Source organism: Anarhichas minor, unplaced genomic scaffold, assembly GCF_050575085.1.
Source record: "Anarhichas minor isolate MPS153535 unplaced genomic scaffold, ASM5057508v1 ptg000003l, whole genome shotgun sequence".
NCBI lineage: Eukaryota > Metazoa > Chordata > Actinopteri > Perciformes > Anarhichadidae > Anarhichas > Anarhichas minor.
The window spans coordinates 32,256-52,504 of record NW_027466449.1 but is presented as its reverse complement, the minus strand read 5'-3'; the positions used below and the strand labels follow the sequence as shown (position 1 = coordinate 52,504).

The window sequence follows — 20,249 nt, the reverse complement described above, 5'->3', positions numbered from 1 at the left end:
TTCTGGTAATGTCGCTCCATCCAACTCTGATGTCTTTCTCTTATCCTTATCGGCCTTCATCTTCCTCCCCTTTCCTTCATCAGTCGTCTTCCTCAGTCCTCCTCTATCCCCCATCATCTCTACTGTCACACTTTAAAAAAATATCTCATTTAAGTACGCCAACTGAAAGAAAAAGAAGCACGTTCAATCCATATGAACCTGGTTGACAAATTGGCCATTTGGACAAATGCGCAGTCCGATCTGCCGCCTTTCTAGAATAATGAGACAATTAAAAATGAGCTCCCAGACGCAAGCTTAATTAGAGGCATTGTATGGTGACCTCTGGCCTTGCTCCGGAGCGAGAGAACAGTTAATAACACATCAAGCCAGGGATCTCTTCATTTACATTCTGTTTATTAAACTTAAGCTTTCGGGTTATTCTGAAGCATCTTTCAGAGGCAACTGTGGATCTGAAAGGGTCAGATGTGCAAAATTACAGTCTGGCTAAAAAATGTGTTAAAGCGAAACCCGCATAATAGAAAGTGGACTGTTGAACGCAGACGGCATTTTATCTTTTCTTTTAAGTGCAGTGTGCACATGCTGTAGTTTCATAAATGAGGCCCCTGGTTGTATTAGCGAGCTTGCTTTTCCTCTTAACAACTAGGCCACTGCCACACTCCTCCCCTTGTGTTTTACTGGGGATGCTCCCACCTCTCCCTTCTCATCTCATCTGTCTCTCTCCATTAAACACGCCAGCAATCAGAGAGGCATCTGGAGATGCATCTTTAAGCTTTAATACACTTTGAATAATTAACACACACACACACACACACGTGTGCGCACAAACACACACCAACTCACATACACAGCTGTGTCGATCAGTGGCAGGCAGCCTTGCCCCCCCCCCCCCCCCTCCCCTCAGCCAGAGAGACCCGGAGGGAGAAGGGAAGCTTGCTCCGTGCCAGCCCCGGCCCCGGAGCCTCGGAGCCGGGCAACTCGGATCCGCGTAGCAGCCTGTGATCCGGCGGCAACGGAAAGACAGATGTAACTGTGACACCCTTAGCTGAGAGACAAAGAGAGAGGGTTGTCAGGCTCCGGCTAATTGACTTGTTGAAGGAATGAGGGAGTGGGCGAACAAGAGGAGAGAGCTCACTGGGTTAGGGATCAGACAGGAGACGGCTGGCTGGCGAAGGTGCGCTGTGAGCGGCGATACCTCGGGAGCACAAGTGCATTCTTGCAGCAGCGCGGTGACTTGACAGAAAGATACGGCTATCTAAGCAACTCACCCATCACGGTGATTCAGCCGCTAATTAGCGGCGCGAAAGGCTAACACTGATGCCCCATATCTACATTCACCTTCTGTTCATCCGGAGCCCAACGTAGCCTGCTAATGATTATCAATGAGGCTAGGCTGCAAAGCCGCCGGTTCAATCCCCTGTGCAGCAGCAATGCATCATGGACCTACTGTACTGCACAGAGCGTAAGGAGGTCAGGCTTCTGGGAAGAGGGGGGGGAGTGTGGAAAAGAGGAGGAAGGGGAGGAACACGAGATAAGGGATGAATGGGGGGAAAGGGGGAAGGAAAGGGAGGAGGACTGAGAAGAGGAGGAAGGGAGGTAAGGAAAGAAGGAAATTAGGTAAGGGAGCAGAGGAAAAAAAAGAAGATCGCAGAGCTGATGAGTTGCAGCTTCACATATTGAAAAGGTCAGTGCCTCGATGGTTAAATAAACTGCTTCAGAACGGCAGATGCGGAACAAGCGCGGGCTCGTAATGTGCACTTCTTCTGACGGACTCGGGTGACTTCACTCAAGTCTCGATGAATACATCATTCACGTCGCAAAGTAATCTACCAGTCGCGTGCGCTTGCACGAATCTGACACGCGGGCGGGTTTCGCCGGATGAAATTGCATTGTGTTGTGGGCAAAACAAATTGTGCCAGACGACGCTGTGGTGTGTTCCTGAGCTCCTCAGCATCAGGACCACTGTGCTCACTCAGTAGTCTCAGTGAAATGAGTGAGTGAGGGGGGGGGGGGGGGGGGGGGTCATCCAGCTTCATGCCGTGACTACCTCGTTCTTAAAACACATGCAATATTGACTTTAAGACTGAGCTTCAGATGGCTGAGTTACCTGCAAGCAATTCAACTTTTGAAATTATTAGTTTACAACTAAATAGACCTGCGGTTCAATTGACTTCAAGTGTGTGCGCTTCTCGTAGTTATGTCAACAATATGTGAAGGCAATAACCAGCAGCTCAGGTGAGGACTAATGAAGTTGTAGCAGTCACTTCCGGTCAAAGCCCCCATCTGGGGTTGTTACTTGGCAGCCATTTTGGGTCTCTGCTGTCAGTCACGTACGGCAATAACTCATTTGTGAGTGAGAAGCGCCACCACGCACGATGAATGAACGACTTAATTAACAAGCGCGCGAACGGCAATCAGCGAATGAATGAGCATGCAGGCTTGTAGACAGAAAATTAAATGCAAACAAACCTCTTTTCTTTTTCTATGACTATTTCTGTTGCTTTTTTATTATTGTCTTATTTTTCCCATTTCCCTGAATCTGGATGAAGTCATTTGAACCAACCCGCGGGCCGTGTGTCGGCCAAGTCGGCTCCACCAGCCCAACGCTGGGATTCGTCAGAGCGGAGCAAATTTGTTTGTCTCCGTGTTTGTTTGTCCCGGTGTTTGTTTCTGTCTTTTGTTCGAGTTCATACACATTTCCGTTCATGGCCTTCTCAAGTGTTTCTCCAAGTCTGGCAATTTTCTGCCTGGTCGCCCCTAATGTGCCTCTCTGTTTATCCGCTGTCACAACACAGCTGATTTATATACATATTTACATATCCAGGAAGTGACATCAAAGGATTCAATTCACTTCAAGAGGGGGAAAAAAAAAAAAACGTGCATTAGCCTTTTTTCTTTTTTAGTTTACACACAGGATGAAGAAGAAAAAAAAGTGTATTTTTTTGTGATGTGGCACGGATTCACAGATGCTACGGGTTTGTATCAGATATGAAGTGAAGAAATATGACAAATGCCTCTGGGAAGATAACCAGTCTAGTGTGAATTCAATCACTGTGGCAACCTACTGCTAATGACACAGGGGGGAACTTTTTCAGGCGGCGGAGATGGGCGATATTGCTTTCGGCAGGGGCTACGAACTGGCAAATTGGAACAAAACCGAGGCTATGAGGAGATAAATGTGTGATGACAAAACTACCGCTGTTGGCTCAAGAGCGCATATGCATTGCTTCACAATGTTCTACCTGTGCCATGACGGAGAGAAACATCACACACACGAGCATCCGTCACGAGAGCCTCTGCACAATAGTCTGTGTAAGGATGCGGTGATGGCACTGGTATATGTGTGAGTGTGAGTGTGTCGATCAAAATTCAGCAAAACACCCCCCCCCCCTGACATTTATAATGTCTTGGTAACCATGGCGACGCCTGCACCAAAAAAGACAGAGTACATCAGAAGGCAAAATAGGAAATAACAAAAAAGGCTGAATTGGTGTGTTTCTCCAAACAAGATGAGGATAGATGTTAGCCTCTCACACACACACACACACACACATACACAATGCCCTGAGATTGCTGCCCGATTAGCACACTTTCACAGACATCACAATACATTTACCTCACTCCCTTGTCATATTTGATAGATACCCATCATACAAGCGATGTCTTTGAGGTGACAGTGACGGAGTCGGATGCGGGGAAGAACTACTGGCTCTCTGCTTGCATTGCAAATAGGTTCGTTTCTGACAATGAAAATGGCGTCCCACAATATGAGCGCAGAGGATGTTATGGACGAGGATACATTCGTATTTTTATTTGAGGCAGAGTATACGGCCGAAGCAATGTAGAGGAGAGAGGCCGAGGCTGCATTGGCCGCGCAAGAGGATATGGCTGAAGGGGACCCTCAGGGTGTCGGAAGCTCGGGCGCAATGCACCCTGGAACATGTAGGCCCTGCCTAGAAATGTAGGCATTTTAAATGTAGGCATTTTTTAGACACTGCGACCAACAGAACTCAGCTGTCTCTGTCAATATTGCACAATCTGAGGAAAGTATTGGGTGACTACGTTTACTAACACTGATTGGACATCCACATAAAAAGGTGGTGAATGGACCCTTAAAGGCAATGGTCATATGTTACTATATTGAATAATATCTATGTCTTTTTATATGCCAAATTATCCATCCAAATAGCCATACAGCCACAGGGACACATACATCTACATATAAACATATGCATATGCACGCCTCCCTACCCAGAAGGAGAGAGAGAGGGAGAACTTGTGATAGCTTGAGTTCAAGTTTATTCTGCCTGGAATAGAGGCAAAGCTGAGGGGAAGGTATTCAGGTGTTTAAGTGTGACTTCCTGACGACACAGAAGTTCACTTGTGATTGTCGGCGGGAGTTTCTGCGTTTGCGTGAGAGACGGTGAGAATCGGAAGTGACTCGGCTCCTGGACAGATGAGGGTTTTTTTCGTGCAGATGAAACATTGGGGACGGTGGAGTGCGCCTCCATTTGCATACTCATTCACCCCGACCTGTTTATAAGCGAATAAATCCAGAGCTGCTTGGAGTACAACAGCTGCCGCTGGGCCACTCACAGCAGCACTCATTCACACACACACACACACACACACACACACACACACACACACACACACTCAGATGGTGCGCAGGTCCCAGCTGCACCCTTGGCACTGTTCCATGATCACTCGAAAAGGTAATCGTGTGTTGCTTCGTATGTCAGCGCTTCTTAGTCTCTGGGTGTGGAGTGTTTGCGCGAGCACGTCGGTGCTCGTGTGTGTTTGTGTGCACCCTCACCTCCGAGGTGTTGACTCGTCCCTCCTGGAAGGAGCAGTCGCTGGCGTCCTGTGTGCACATGTGGCGATATTTGCACCAGTGGCAGGGGAAGTTCCCGTTGACGCAGGACAGGCACCTGGAGTGAGTGAGAACGTGAGAGAAAGCAATGAGGGTTAATGATTCTTGTTAAATCTGCTTAAATCGTATTTCCATTCCTCCACTTTCCACTTCCTTTTTTCTTTGTTCGGTAAGACATGTTGGCTTAAGCGTGTTGCTGCTAGAGATGAAACGGCGTCACCAAGTTCGCCCACAAGAGACACTGACAAGTTCATTTTTCAATTCAGTTTAATTTTTAAATTCAGTTTAGCTAGTCGGATTAACGGGTAGCTACTCTCTGGAATAAAAAATGTATTGGACATTATTATTCTTTAATGTCAACCATATTGAATGCCTGAGAACAAATTAAAACAAAAGTCAATGTAAACATTTAGGACACAAAGAAAGACATTATCAGGAATATTTTTTGTGAACACTTGGAAGCAAATTGGAAAATAAAAAACGCAGCGATAGAAGCCTGCTACTACGAGCTGAGCTCATATCACACACTGACAGACGTGGCGTGGACATGCATCGACGCGTTCGCACGACATCAAATGGTTGCGGCTAAATCTGCAGGAATCGCGTTGGAACGACGAGTGTCGCCGTGGCTTTAAGACTTTATTCCAGCTGTCAGCGAGGCCACGAGAGAGAGACCAGGAGAGAATCCTCAGCGATCCACTTCTCTCTTCTTATTCTCCATGCTTGGAGGCTTACAGGGAACTAAGCTGGCAGACCAAGATAAGCCCGTTTTTATATAACACTTGTTTTTTTTCGTCTTCAGAGTCTTCAGAGTCGAGCAAAAGGAATATATGCAACATGGATTATCACACAAAAACAAGGCTATCATGGCTACCGGAGAAAAAAACAAGAAAAAAACAGGAATGCGAGGGATGTTTGTACAAAAACACAAAGGTTAGTTTAGGATTTTGCTCAACAATTACTATTGGAAGTTAAATCAACAGTTACTCAAGAGTGATTCAATTTAGAAAAGCTTCGTTTTCGTGATGAAATTAATTAATTGTAGCAATCGTACACACGCATTCTTTTCTGAATTTGCCCGCCAACATGTTCTGTGGGAGCGTGACTTAATTCATTTTGTTCAAAGTCTTAGCCAGCAGAGAAAACAACTTGATGTCGGGCGGTGAACGTTTTCACAAAACGTGTTTTTTTGCAAAAATGGTGACGACAAGTTAAAAGTGAAATAAACAATAATTGCAGAGACTGACAGAAGTCTTTTTTCAGTAGCTCTTAAAAAAAACAACCAAATTTCACTTCACTGGCTCCAGAACAGCGAGCTCTAATTACATGTTACGTCAGTCCTCTGTGTGCTGTCACTGTCTGTGCTCAAGCAGGCCTCCCACAACTCAACCCACACACGCTCCTTTATCCGCCGTCCGGCTATCGCTCCACACATTTATGTGCAAATGTTGCTTTGCACTGCTGACTGCGCTCTATGTTAATATCGCAGCGCAGCTAATGCTCAATTCTATACTTAAGGTCTTTGCTGTGTCATTTTGGAAAATCTTCTCTTTCTCTCCGAGAGTTAGATGAGGTCGATACAACTCTCATGGCTGTAAGCGGAAGATGAAGCTATACAGCCAGCAGGGTGTTAGCTTAGCTTAGCATAAAGAAAAAACAGCCAGCCGGACTCTGTTAAAAGCTAAAACAAAATGCACCTAAAGCTCAAAAGATCCATTTGTTATCAGCAAGCATATTTCCCAAAATGTTGAAGTATTTCTTTATTATTAATGTTAAAGCCATGAATTGAGAATTTTGAGAAACTACACTCTTTAAAATAGCATGTAATGTAAAAGGAAGAAGCTGCCAACAGTGAAAAACCTGCAGAACATTTGGGACTCTACAGTGTGTGTGTTTTTGTCATTTCTTTTGTTTGCTATGGTTTTACGGTGCATTTAACTGAACATGCTGTTCTCGTACACTGTTCGTCAGAACACCAACGAAAAGTAATCCATTATAAATCGTACATAACCCACGTGATCAGATTGAATGTAATCCACGTACTGGTGAGCCGGGACAAGTGTCACAGTCTAAGGAGCGATAAAGTCAGGCAGTGAGGAGGGCGGGGTTCGATGGGAGGACCTTTAAATCACCAGACTTTCACGCAGGAGACCGGACTCAGTTTTAAAGCTACAAGAAGTCTCTTTTTAACGTTAGGTTTGCATTCGGGTTCAAGGTAAACTCTAGCTAGTGACAGACACAACACACCAGTGATCCAGTGTCCAGTTAACAAATACTGTCCTGTTCTAATCAGCTGCTAAACGGGGTTAACTTGGAAACACAAATTTCAAACTTTTTAACAGCAAAAGAAAAAGAAATTGCCTTCACTGTTTGACTGACAAGTGTTCTCCGACAAGTCTAGAGCAAAAGCACCACATTAATGAGCCATCACGGGGGGGTCGGGGGGTCCTCTAAACTGAAGGACAATGCTCAGCCCACAATGCCGCCCTGCCTCCAGAAACACTTTAAATTGGATTTCAGTCTAATCCGCGTTGTGTCTTTGTCCCTCTGTCCCCGGGTTTATTCAGATTTCAGAGGGTTAACTCCTCAATGGCCTGTGTTGGAGAGGCAGGGTGACAGGGGCTTCATATAGCTGAGCGATAAGCTGCTGAGACTCCACTGAACTGCAGTGGGAGGTTTATAATCAATGCCGGTGGATTTCCGTGGGGAGCAAGGCGGACTGAGGTTATGCTAACAGTCTGCTGTTTGTTAGTAGAGCTGGTGAGCCAGTTCCTCCTCACTATTAACCCCGGGGTTCATCAATTTCTTGTTGCAGGGACGTGTGCCCACACATTCACAGCCGTGTGTATGTGTGTGTGTGTGTGCAGCAGTATCACACACATAGACTGAGACGCACCTGTACACACACACACACACACACACACACACACACACACACGCATGCAAGCAAGCCGTCGCCAGTGTTGACATGGTAGCGTTCCTCTGGGTCACCTGGGCAGTGGAGACCTGTCCCACGGTTGAGCTGTCAATGCCTGGACGGCTGGCTCGGGTAAGTGGCTGCGTTGCTGCAATGTAGTCAATAACCCCCCCCCCCCCCCCACCCGGCCCTGCTATTTAACAAGGCCTTTGCAACAGAGCCGGGTCAAACGCCTTTTCCTCTTCTCCGAGCTTTTGTTCCTGGCGCGGCCGGATCGATGGAACAAAGCTGCTGATACGCGAGCAATGGCCCCGCGCAAACGTGCGTGACGGCGCTCGTTTCGTTCTGGTCAATGTGGAGGGAGTCACGGGTAGAGCTGCAGTTATGTTCCTAATGAGGAAGGATCTAAACGCTGGCCGAAGTGCCGATCCAAATGAAGTATCCAGTAGTTATCTACTGAGCTGGCACTTTGTAAACTCTGTTTTTTAAAAGTGCTACATAAATAAAGTTGTTCTTGGTGTTATGAGACCGGCTGTGCTGCGTGATCTATAAATAGCCCTCTTTGTGTTTTGTCCAATAAAGCTCCACAGTGAGCGGCCATAAAATGAGGCATACGTCGTTAAGTTATACAGAACAGGAACCAAATGAGAAGTTAAGACACTCAACCGGGGACTTAGAGACATTATACATTATGATTGCATCTTGTTACGCCGTCCAACAGCAGTAAGTCTCAACCCCCCAGTTTAATTAAAGCCGGTCACACGTATTGAACAATTGAAACCAACACAACATTTGCCACAAAAATCAAACCAATTGTCATGTGAACACAGAAACGTTGACCCTTGAACTGGTTCCAACAAGATAAGCCCAAAAGCTGCCAGCATGCATATATATATAACGTAGTTATGGGTCTCTGGACGGTCTGCCTGGAAGTGAGAGCCCTGCCTGGGGGGCCTGAGCGTGGGCTGGTCCCCTCCCATAAGTGCCTCTCGTCACCGCATAGATTTCGGAGCCCTTTCATATTGTAATGGTCATGGTGGCCCGAGGCTGCGGCGCTAACCTTTTAGCTGAGTGGGACGCATTATTCCTGACACAATGAACACAATGCTCCGCTTTACGTCTCTCTTTCCCTCCTCATGCCTCCTTCTCGGCCGTCTTTTCACCAGCTCGGGAGTTTTCTTCCTTGATCCGCTCTTCCCCTCCAGCTCCCATTTGTCTCTCTTTAAAGATGCATTATTCCTCCTCCTGCATGCTCAATTAAACTATTCCAAACCTCAAATTGTTTTTTTTAAAATGCAAATTTCTAAAACAGTATGTAACTAGCTTGCAGCTGTATTTGCTGTGCCGTCTGTGTGTGCTCCTTCTGACTGTGCGTGCACCTGTTTGCGTGAGAGCGTGTGAGGCTGGTGATGCAGGTGCTGCATCCGCCTTTGAGCAGGGGCTGTGTGAAATTGCGCAAGAGCCCCCACCCCCCCACCCGCCGGCGCTTGCCTGCGGGCTACTCTGCTTGTGTATCAGTGTCGATACCGTGCTGCACTTTCACCCGCCCACGAAGAGAACTCCATTATCTGCCACTGAACACCGCTGGCCCACTGCGCACGGCTTCCTGCAGGGCGGAGTCAAAGATTCAGAGGCGAAAGGTGACAGCGCGGGGAGGGGGGGGGGGGGTGTATAAAATATGGGTTTACGTTACAGCTGCTGCGGTGATAACTGCACTGTAGTCTTACAGTCCTGCAGAGTCCTGTGAGGGCCAGCGGAGCCAACATCAAAGGCTTAAACAGCAGCCCGCCTGTTTATGCAGGAGTGAGAGGAGGGCTAGGTGGGCTGGTTAATCAGGGGAGCAGAGCATACGCACACACACGCACACACACACACACACACACACACACACACACACACACACACGCTCGCACGTACGCACAGAAATGAGAAATGCACTTTGTGCATCCACAAAAATATGCATAAATATCCACTACGGTGCATTTACTTTGACACATCCTGTGCGCTCTCTAGCTCACAGGGAACAAACAGAATACTACACACACACACACACACACGTTCACAAAATGAATCAAAGCCACTGCACAAGGCCTGGAGGCCCTGACAAGTGGCCCAGGTGAGCTCTCTCTCTCCAAGCCCACTCCATTATGACGATCTCCACACAGGCACCCCGGCTAGAGCTAATTAACGGCCTATTACTATGCAGATATATTCAAGGCCAGGAGCGGAGAGCAGGCAATAAATGGGCTTGATGAACAAGAGAGGGGCAAGAAAAGGGAGGTGGAGGGGGATGGAGAGGGGGAAAGAGGGGTCGGGGTCGGGGGGGGAGGGAGAGACGGGCAAAGAGAGGGATGGAAGAGGAGAAAGTAATAGGCAGACAAGAGGAAGGTGGGAAGGCAGAAGAGGAAAAGAGGGCCGGGGGGTCTAGAGGGAAGGATGGTGGCATGAAAGGGAACCAAAGCAGGACAAGTGCACTTCACACTCCTTATCACAAGTCGCTTGTAACGCTGGTGATTCAGGAATTGAAGGTCATGGACATAATCTGTGGTTTTGAGTTATAAACTGTGTTTTGGCCCGGGAAGTGTTCTTCACAGAGGAACCAGAGTCTAAATTCAGTTCCTTGTCCATATAGTTGATTTAATGCATTGCTGGGCTACTTTCTTATTATTCATGGTTCATTAGATGTGTAGCCCTGGCTAAAAAATTCATTTAGACATCAGGATGTAAATAGTTTTCTAAAAACAAAGTTAAAAGTATGGATACAAATAGATATGGGTGGATAAACTTTATATCCATAAGAGACTCATAATCTATTTTATTCAAAGGTTACAGTTCATGCAAATGAGCATAGTTTGATTGATCTATACATGTACATGATTCAGCATTTTTGGTTCCCCCTAACAACCTAACTTGTATAGCAGTATTATATGTCAATCTTTGTTTTCTTTGTTTAATTGGCTTGTCCTGAAACTAACAGCCAATCCAAGCCCATTCTCAGGTAGAGGGGTGGGGCTTAGTCGTGTGTGGCCACGCTCAGTGTGTTAGAGAGGCAGAAGCGAATTATAACTGAACAGTGAGTATTGTAAGAGATCAATGTTCATAACTTAATGGCTGACGACCAGTTATCCGATGGTTTGAACTGTTGTGATCTATAAGAGGAGATGGACGTTTGCGACTGTAAGTGAGGATCGGGAGAGCTCCTTGGGACCACTATGGAGAACTGTTTCCCGCGTATGCGTATGCTGCTGTAGACTGTTGCTGCTGTTTCTTCTGCACCCTGCCTGCCGTCCATTGCCCAGCTTCCCCTCACTTTCCCCTCTGAATATGCCTTGGATTCGTGAGTACTGACAAACGTGCACGTGTCTTTTTTTTGTTTATTGCTTGTGTGAACAAGTGAAGCGGCCATCACAGTTTTTAGGCCTCTACGCTCCCAATCCACGACTCAGGCCTGCAACGAGGGTTATTCTGATTGTGTGTGGGACTGTGAGTGCACAGTATATTGATGACTGCATGTAATAAATGCCAAACTGTTTTTCTAATGCATTGGAAGTATATTTGATGTGCTAAAGTCAATCACATTCATGTTTTGATAAGAGCTGGTTAAAAGGGGTAAAATACACTTAAAACACAAGATAAAAGGACTTAATAGGAGGCACAGACCTTTTATTTACTTAATTCTATTGGAGGCACCGCCAGTTATTTTAGTGTTCATAATAAAGGAAAAAGAGTTGTAAGAATAAATATATTCATGTATAAGAACAGGTAATCGCGCCATTACGATTAAAACTGTACCCAGGACCCCGCCCATAGTACTACTACACCTAGCAGATTCACATAATACTATATAGCTACATGGGACGGGTGTTACAGATGCATTGAAAAAAATGCACACAGGAAACCATACGAACACAAGACATTTTTGGAGACTAGTACTGTTTGGCTGTTTTTCTGTCCAAATATGTTGACTCCACTTTCCCTTTTTTCAATTATTTTCTTTAAGAGAAGATATGTTCATCTGGTCTCCAAAGAAAGAAGGAAAGAAAGAAGGGGAGGGGGGGGGGGGGGGGGGGCAAAAATGGATTGTTTTCTCATTTTAGGATATTATAAATGATGTAAACATTAGGGGAGGAAGTAATGCAGTCATCAATCTACGCTTGGCAAGAGTAAGATAAATCCACTTTCGAGTATGCCGCGGATGCATTTTCATTTCAGGTGTATCGACACAAAGTGCAGATACCTAAATGAGAGATGAGAGTGCGTGCCAGGTGGAGGAGACTGGAGAGAGTGAGAGTGTGTGTAACAGTGAATCTCAGCGACTTCAGAGCAGCAGCCAAGAGTCATTTAGGAAATGACATTGTATTTATTTTCATTTAACCTTTATTTAACAAGGCAGGTCAATTAAGAACACATTCTTCATTCATTATCAGGCCCATCTCCCTGCTGCTCCACTTCTCGCTCTTCTCTGCCCCTTCCCTCTTTGTGTAACTTCAACTGAAAATCGTTAAACCACTGTTGAATCATTTTAGAAAAAAAAAATGTTTCTATGACTTTTGTTGCCATTTAAACTCCAGGCCTGCATTTTGTTGTCTACATCATTAAACAAGATACGCTTTGAAGTACTTTTTTTTCTTACTTTTTAGGCATCTAGCCACAAATTAGTGACTTTTTGGGCATATCAGCCCCTTTCTCTTAAACATATTTGCCAAAATGTCTCAATAAATGTGTAACTATTATCACTTGATTAACTGTTCACGAGTATATAATATTCACGAGGGTTTACTATGCGTTCTATGAAGTTTGTGTATTACAGGTAGCCTAGCTTTGGATGCATATTGAGTAAATAGTGACTTGAAAAGTAATTATAGCTAATAGTATAGTCAGTTATGTTTTGAATTTCATTTTGTGCATTTAAAAAAAAATGTAAACGTTGAATACTGTATGTAATTTGTTTGTAAATTAGCATATGATAGCATTTAGCAACATCTAGCTGAGCTGAAGCTAACGTTAGTGTGACAGAAAAGATGCCTTGAAGGAAAGACAGCTTTAAAGCCCTGACTCCTCAAGCTCTTATCTCAAAGTTTATTAAAGGTGAAATGCTAAAACACTAGTATGACTAAAAAGCTAAGATTCGGACCACTGTCTGTCATCTGCCAGCTGTTGCTCACTTGCACTCCAACACTGCAGCTAACGTTTCTCTTATAGACTCACAAACACAATAAAGTTTCTTAAAAAGAGAAAAAAAGCATCTACTGAGGAGTATTAACTGTACAGCACCAGCACGCAGAGAGCAGATTACATTATACTGACAACAGCCGGTTCCCTTCACCTAATTAACGTTAATTAGCCATTAGCTACAGCTGTGTGTTGTCCTTGCAGCCAACGACTAAAACAACGATCACCTCTACAGCTCTTCAAGGTCTCATACTGTGAACATTGCAATCTTAAAAATTGCAGTTTTGATAGAAAACAATTAATTGTTCAGCTCTAACAACTGCAAATAATATTGCATCAACTCAAGTAAAAAATAATATCGACTTTGATTAATGACAAATTTCTACACCAAATTAGAACAGTCTCTTCAAAAAACGTGTACGTCGTCTCTCCAGTGTCTCTCCTTCCCTGCTCTTCTTCCTTAAGCAACAAGTTCAGCCATGCATATACAAAAACAAAACACTAAACTAAATCTGCTCTCAAACCAGTGCTGAAAAGCCAATCGGTATTCCTATACTAAAATTAGGGACAATTAATTTCCAAGAAACACGACTGACATGTTTTAGCCTCCCAAGCTTGGCTGCCCTTCTGGGTCTTGCATGGTTAGGAATCGATTTATTATTTCACTCACCGGTAGTCCCTTTATTGCTTGAGATTTAATTAACTAATTGATTTGTAAAAAGCTTGAATACATTGAATAATGAATTAGCAAAGGTTGCATGCCATTCTCTCGGTTCTCCATTATAGGAGTTATTTGCAGGCCAATATTTTAGCATTATTGCTTTTGGGAGAGAACCACAGTCACCCTTCTATTGATCAATGCTTTCCACCAGCCTGCAGTCTGTTTCCTGGGTGTCGCACATATGCTGAGAAAATCTTTCTCACTCCTTTCATCCACTTCTAATTCCCCTCCACTCACACACAGCAGCAAACTCTTCATTTTTTTAATTTGAAAGAAAACACTTACGATTGGTGGACGCTGCAGTTGTAGAAGACAAAGTCCACGCTGGCAAACTTCTTCCCCGTCTCCTTCGACTTCAGATACAACTTTATAACACGTTGGTCACCTACGTAGAGCCACAAAACACCATATTATCAGTCATTGTTTTTTTTCTTTCAACAGCCTTCCAATATCTCTGTAGTATACAATTAATATTATCATATACAATAAGTATATGGTTTCATGAACCCAGGATCATGCCCAGGCATTGATTCTGACATGTTAAGCCTGGAGCTGAATCAATGGAATTTGGTAGAGATGTTACTCGGTGGGGGAAGCGGTTCAGCTGCCCATCTACATTTATGGGTTTTGTGCAGTAAGTTCTATGAATCAGCAGTTTCTTATTATGGGAATCACAAAGAAATGGATGCTGTTAAAGAGCAGAGTGACTCGTGTTTCACACAACGAACAGGCTGAATGAAGCAAACAATTCATATTTGTGCAGCATCAAACAGAACCGCTCAACCGAGAAGCCCACAATGAATTAAAGTCATCTTCTCTCCAAAACAAAAGTTTGTTAAGCGTCTGAAATGTCAGTTAAGTTTTTTGTATTTTTTTTTTACGAGAAAGTGCAATTGTTAGCAGGACTTATTTACTGTGATAGATATTTGAAGCCCAAACATGTTCAATATTAGATAAATAGATTGATAATTGTAAATAGTCTTATAAATAAATTGTTTTGTGACAGTGGTGTTGTCACTGTCCTTCTCACCTTTCAGCCAATCACATGCCTCTTTAACAAACAAGCTCCACATTTACAAACAGAGTTAGCTAGTTAGCACATGTTATCTGTAGCAACAACAACATAATAGTAGTTCTATTGTAAATTAGCTTTAAGTTAACACACAGACTGAACTTCTCAAAGCTGTCATTTTCATTTATCTAGCTTAACATGGCCACAGAGGCTACCTACCTAGCTGGCTAACAAGCTAACTGGCTAGAAAAGGCTCAACAAAGTTTAAAAAGGTTTAGTTACTGTGTCTGTGCTGTGATTAATTACAGCTGTGGCCTTCAAATTGGTTCATTCAGAATAACTTTGACATTGTTGTTGGTTTAGCTAACAGGAGCTAACTGGCTAGCGTGTGCTAGCTTTAAAGAGACAGGGTTTACATGATTAGCTGAAAAGCAAGGGGCTGGTGACTGCTAACAACACAACTCTCTGTAACATTATGAAAAGTGTCATTATGAAATAAAACTTGACAAGAAATAAAAATGTCTTTGGGAAAAATACCAATATGTAATAAAATATTTTGAAAGAACAAAGTTGAGAAAGTTCAAGTTAGAGATCTTGAAACTTCACTCCATAATTTTACATTTCCACAGATTACTCACACTCTGTATTTTGGTTTTCTTGGGGTATTTTTATTTTTACCTTGGTCTCGTGTGATGGGGGACACGGCTTTTGTAGAAGGGGACAGGCAGAAGATCCTTCCACCATAGATGCGTCCTTCTGTCTCTACATAGTCCTCGAAGGAGCAGTTCACTCCGGCAGCCAGACTGGGAACATTCTGCGTCTGAAGTGACAGCTAGGAGAAGGAAGGAAAGGAGAAAGGTGAGGGACAACATGACATTTAAATCAATCTACTTTATTAGTGATGCAGTAAGCAAGACAGAAACGTCGGCTCAGATGTGGCTTTTCAGCTCAAACTCAAACTGATGGACAGATTGCCAGGAATGACTCAAGAACAAGCTATATTGGATCTAATTTCACATTTATCTTGCTCACTTTGTCCCGTCCATCTTTCTCTCCTCCACTTACCCCCCGTCACACAAACGACACACACACACACACACACACACACATTCGCCGATACGCCAACACACTGTACCTGCACTTCCGACATGGTGACGGAGACGGTGTCGGGTTGGACGGAGAGTCGTACGCACTGCTCCGCTCTGATGGTGAAACGCTGAGGCTCCTCTGCTCGTTCGCAGCGATCCTTCCTCGAACATCTGGAGGAGGACGACATACCGCGGTCACATCTCCAATCACAAACCTCATAGGTAAGATTCAATTCTGATTTCTTTAGTTTATCAAATCCACATTGATCCTATTTACTAATTGTTTAGGTTAGAAACATCTTGCTTTGTATCATGGGCAAAGTTATCTGGACAAAAGGTGGCATCAGCCGCTTCTCACTTAAAACAAAAATCCTTACTCACAAAGTTAACATTCAAGGTTGTTTGAACCGAAGTATCTATTGAACAGCTCCAGGATGCTGGGTTTCATGCAGAGTTATAAATAATTCAAAGGCTGTCTGTCATTATGGCAGATAGAAACAGTCAAAGCAGAGTGAGAAACAAAGGGGGCATTGCGTTAGCTCAGGTAGAGCACTGAAGTCAAGCTTGCATTAGCTGATTGGCACCGGCTGTTCATTCATGCGCCCCCATCGGTGGCTCATTCATCAGCTGACTGCTAGCATCCAATTGTTTAAACTCAGGTGTACATGGTGGCCTTTAAGACCTGACACTTCTCACTATTACCCTGATGACATGTCCATGCCAACCCTATGGCGTCGATGACTTTACCAAGATTCTATGTGTGTGTTTACCAGCTAGGTCTCATTCAGAACAAAGTCTGTGTAGAGGGGAGGACGGGGGGGGGGAAGTTGGGTCAAGAAACACAGGAGATCGCCTTTTCTCTGACAGATAGCTTTTTTGGAATTGGTACTCGTAATAATTTAAATGATACTGAGCCCAAGTAAGTTCGTTATGTAAGGTACTGAACTTGAGTCACGTCAAATTAAGTAGCCTACGTAATAACCACTCATTATAACCCAAAACACAACTGTTTATTTAAACCTAACCAAGTAGTTATCTTGCTAAAGCCTAAGTTATGTCAAAGTGTAGTCAGTGAGTTAAAAAGTGGCGCCAAGGAGTCCTGACCATGTGTGGCGAGTTGAAAATGAGAACGGGCCGCATTGTACAGTGTGTTTCTGTTTGGTTTCTCAACAGAATCCTCGTTGCATCTCTGATTCTCTGAGACGTCCCTGATGGAGCAGAACCTTTCCCACTAAATCTAAACGTGTTATATAACTGTAATTTGCTAAAAATGGTAATTTCATTGACACAAGTGTCTCAGACAGAATTAGCAGAACAGGTTAATGGAACCAGAACAAGAATCCAAGAAAGAAAGAAAGAATCCATCGACGCTGCTTGGAGTGTAAAGGGGTCAGTACGACTCGAACCTTGTGCTTGTCAGATTATCAAACAACATTTGAAGCCCCTCCCACCACAACCTTCTGATGTCAGAAACACAACGAGCACGACCACTTCGAGCAGTGAGGGTGAAGATATCGGCAAGGTTTGAACTTCCCTCTCAAGCTCTCCTTTTATGTTCTTCTTCCATCATTTTTAATACGTATAATCAGATCGTCCAAGTGGAGGTCTGTGCCCAATTCAATGACATTTTTCTCCAGGTGTTCCTGAGACATCGCGGTCAAGTGAATGGACAGACAGGCGGACAGACAGGCGGACAGACAGGCGGACAGACAGCGGCCGTTGCCGGAATTGATAGAATCTCCATAATTCTGTCCGTCACCGTAACTGATTATCATAAACTGCAAAGCACGTACTTAATGTAACCATGGAAATTACTGCAAGAGTACAACATAGTGAACAGTATGCATGTACTTACACATTATGGAGCACACACCAGCCACAGTGAGGGTCCCCTGATCCCAGGCAGGCTCCACAGGAGCTGTACTGCTCACAGCTCTCCACCGGTACACGGGTGACCTGGAAATAAAACACACATACACACACCTGTCTGGTTAATATTGCACACCAGCGCCGCTGTGCACACCGCCTTCAAAACAGCTTAAACCGTATAGGTCTGGTGAACGCGGGATCTACCGGAGGTGTCCTGCGCCTGGAATATGAGATTAAAGGGAACAAGCCCACTGTGACTATCAGAGTTAAACAGCTCTGGACGTGCTGCTTATAGCTCCACGCTGTCGCATACGAGGCTAGCTAGAGGGGGAGAAGCAGAGGTTCAAACACATGTAAACACACACACGCATGGGTTCAGATTACACCCTGTGACAAACATCTCTTTGTGATACACTGAGTACTGCCCACAGTTCTCCAGTGGACCAGGGAACACTGATGCCACCAAGCAGTTTAATTCAAGAGATACTAAACATAATCTAGAAAAAGTAAATAGCTCACAACTGTTCGCTGAAATTAATCTGAAATATCTGGAAAACAGACTGGGCCTCCTGCTGTATTGATCATTTTCCGTTGTCGCATGTTGAAGAATTTTTTCCTCAATCACCTATTTTTCTTTCTTGCGTACAAATGAATTGAACTGAATCGTAACAGATTAAAATGGAAAGAAAGCTGGTCTGAGAGCCACTAATTGAAGAGGCACTATGAATGTTACACATTACGCTCTGTTTACTAGTCATGAGGAATAAATAAACAAATACTTGCGAAACTAATGGCATTCCATTCATATTCAGCTGTACTTAGTGTTTAGTGCTAATGTTAGCATGCTAACATGTTGAAATAAGGACAGAGTAAACATCTTTAAAAGCCGATCATCATACATATGTTAGCACCATCACTGTGAGCATATTAGCATGTTGATGTTAGCATTTAGCTCAAAGCCTCACAGAGCTGCTAGCATGGCTGTAAAGTATTAGTCATGTTAATTAAAAGCCTGTGTTACGAATGAGGGGCACGGCGTTTGAAAGCATTAACCATGCAGGGAGGTTACATATATTAAAGATAAAGTTGCAGAAAAAAGTGTATGACCCAGCGTTTTTTGGTGACACATACTCAGGACCGAAAGTCATGGAATCTCTGCCTCTTTTTTGACCGTTCCTGTCTCTTGAAAGTCCCCCAAATGTATGGATGATAACATGAAAGTGTCCCTTTAAGGCCTTTTAATGAAGCTATGAACCTATTTCGTCTTGCTTAGAATTCACGATCACAAATTTCTACCTAGGATATCCCTTGAAACTTTGTAAATGAATAATAACAATATGTTCTTCCAGCTGTCAAAAATTGAGCAAAGGTAATACTTAATCTACAATAACATTTTTTGTAGTTTTTCACACTGACACTTACAGATGGTAGACACATTTCTGCACTAGAACATAAGAATCATATCAGAACATAAAAGGACTAAGTTTGCTTAATATCGGTGACTCCCTTGCAAAGAATATTCTATTGTCCATAACAGCATCGAGATAAGCATCGAGGGTTACTCCTTTTGTCTAAATCTCTACCGGCTGCCATCTGTGTGTCTGCATGACGAAGATAAGATGAAACTTTAATGATGTCTTCGGGGAAATCGGAGAAGTTGGGTATTAACAAGGACATCAAACAGTGCTGTCCAAATGTACCTGCCTCTTAAACTTCCAAGTGCAGAAGAACAGGAACATAAGAGAGGGGAGGCTGAGAGGAATCATCGTTTCACAAATTCATTTCCACAGATAGTTGTCTTTGCACTGGTCATTAAACAGACACGTGTTCTGCCGCTGCATGCACTTTCACCATCCGCCATCTGTCTGCACGATTAACAGGAAGAGTTACCCCGAATTTCACCCAGGTTGTAGAACACTCGCCGGGGAATTATCCATAAAGCGGGCAATATTGAAACGCTTTAATCATACCTGTGCACACTCGGGCATACTCTCTTAAATCTCAAAAATCACCAGTCTATCAGCATCCATGTGTTTTATCTCAACTTGCCAGAAGCGGTTTTGCTGGTGACAGACGGATTGGCAGACATAAAACTGCCTCAGGCAAACACACACACACACACACACACACACACACACACACACACACACACACACACACACAGCAGCGATAAAGTCACAATTTTGGACCAAATTGAGAGTCTGAGACAAGTTTTTCTGGGGCAGTTGTTAAATACTTAAATACATCGCTGACCACCCAAGACATGCACACGCACGCACGCACGCACGCACCACCAGCTGCCTCAGTCAGGTGAAGTACGACATCAATAACACTGCAGAGGCAGGGGGCACACCGGGTGAGCAGGGAGGTGGTGAGGGTGAATTCTAATGGCAGCTGCAGGCGCAGCAGTGTAGAAACCTTCAAAGTGGAAACTCTTCCCCTATTTTTTAAACTTCTCAACCTTCAAACAGCAAATCAGGCTCTTTTAATGGCTGCTGCATGATTAATCAGACACTAATGTGTATGTTGGTTTCCACGTCACTGTGTACTTCAGATATGCGCTTCCATCAGGTGACTCCTACAGTCCTTCTGCACAGCCA

At 44.1% G+C, this 20,249-nt stretch overlaps 1 protein-coding gene across 1 annotated transcript in view; it reads right to left on the bottom strand.

The window, feature by feature from the left end:
- Window positions 1–19,415, bottom strand: part of LOC142960261 (plexin-A1-like) — a 110,666-nt gene extending 91,251 nt beyond the window's left edge. Inside the window, exons 1-6 of the mRNA XM_076102028.1 lie at window positions 19,350–19,415; window positions 17,636–17,736; window positions 15,828–15,951; window positions 15,371–15,524; window positions 13,966–14,065; window positions 4,814–4,928 (exon numbers count right to left, since the gene is read on the bottom strand). Coding sequence (XP_075958143.1) covers window positions 4,814–4,928; window positions 13,966–14,065; window positions 15,371–15,524; window positions 15,828–15,951; window positions 17,636–17,736; window positions 19,350–19,415 — 660 coding nt within the window. The remainder of the gene's footprint in view (window positions 1–4,813; window positions 4,929–13,965; window positions 14,066–15,370; window positions 15,525–15,827; window positions 15,952–17,635; window positions 17,737–19,349) is intronic.
- Window positions 19,416–20,249: the final 834 nt, after the last annotated feature.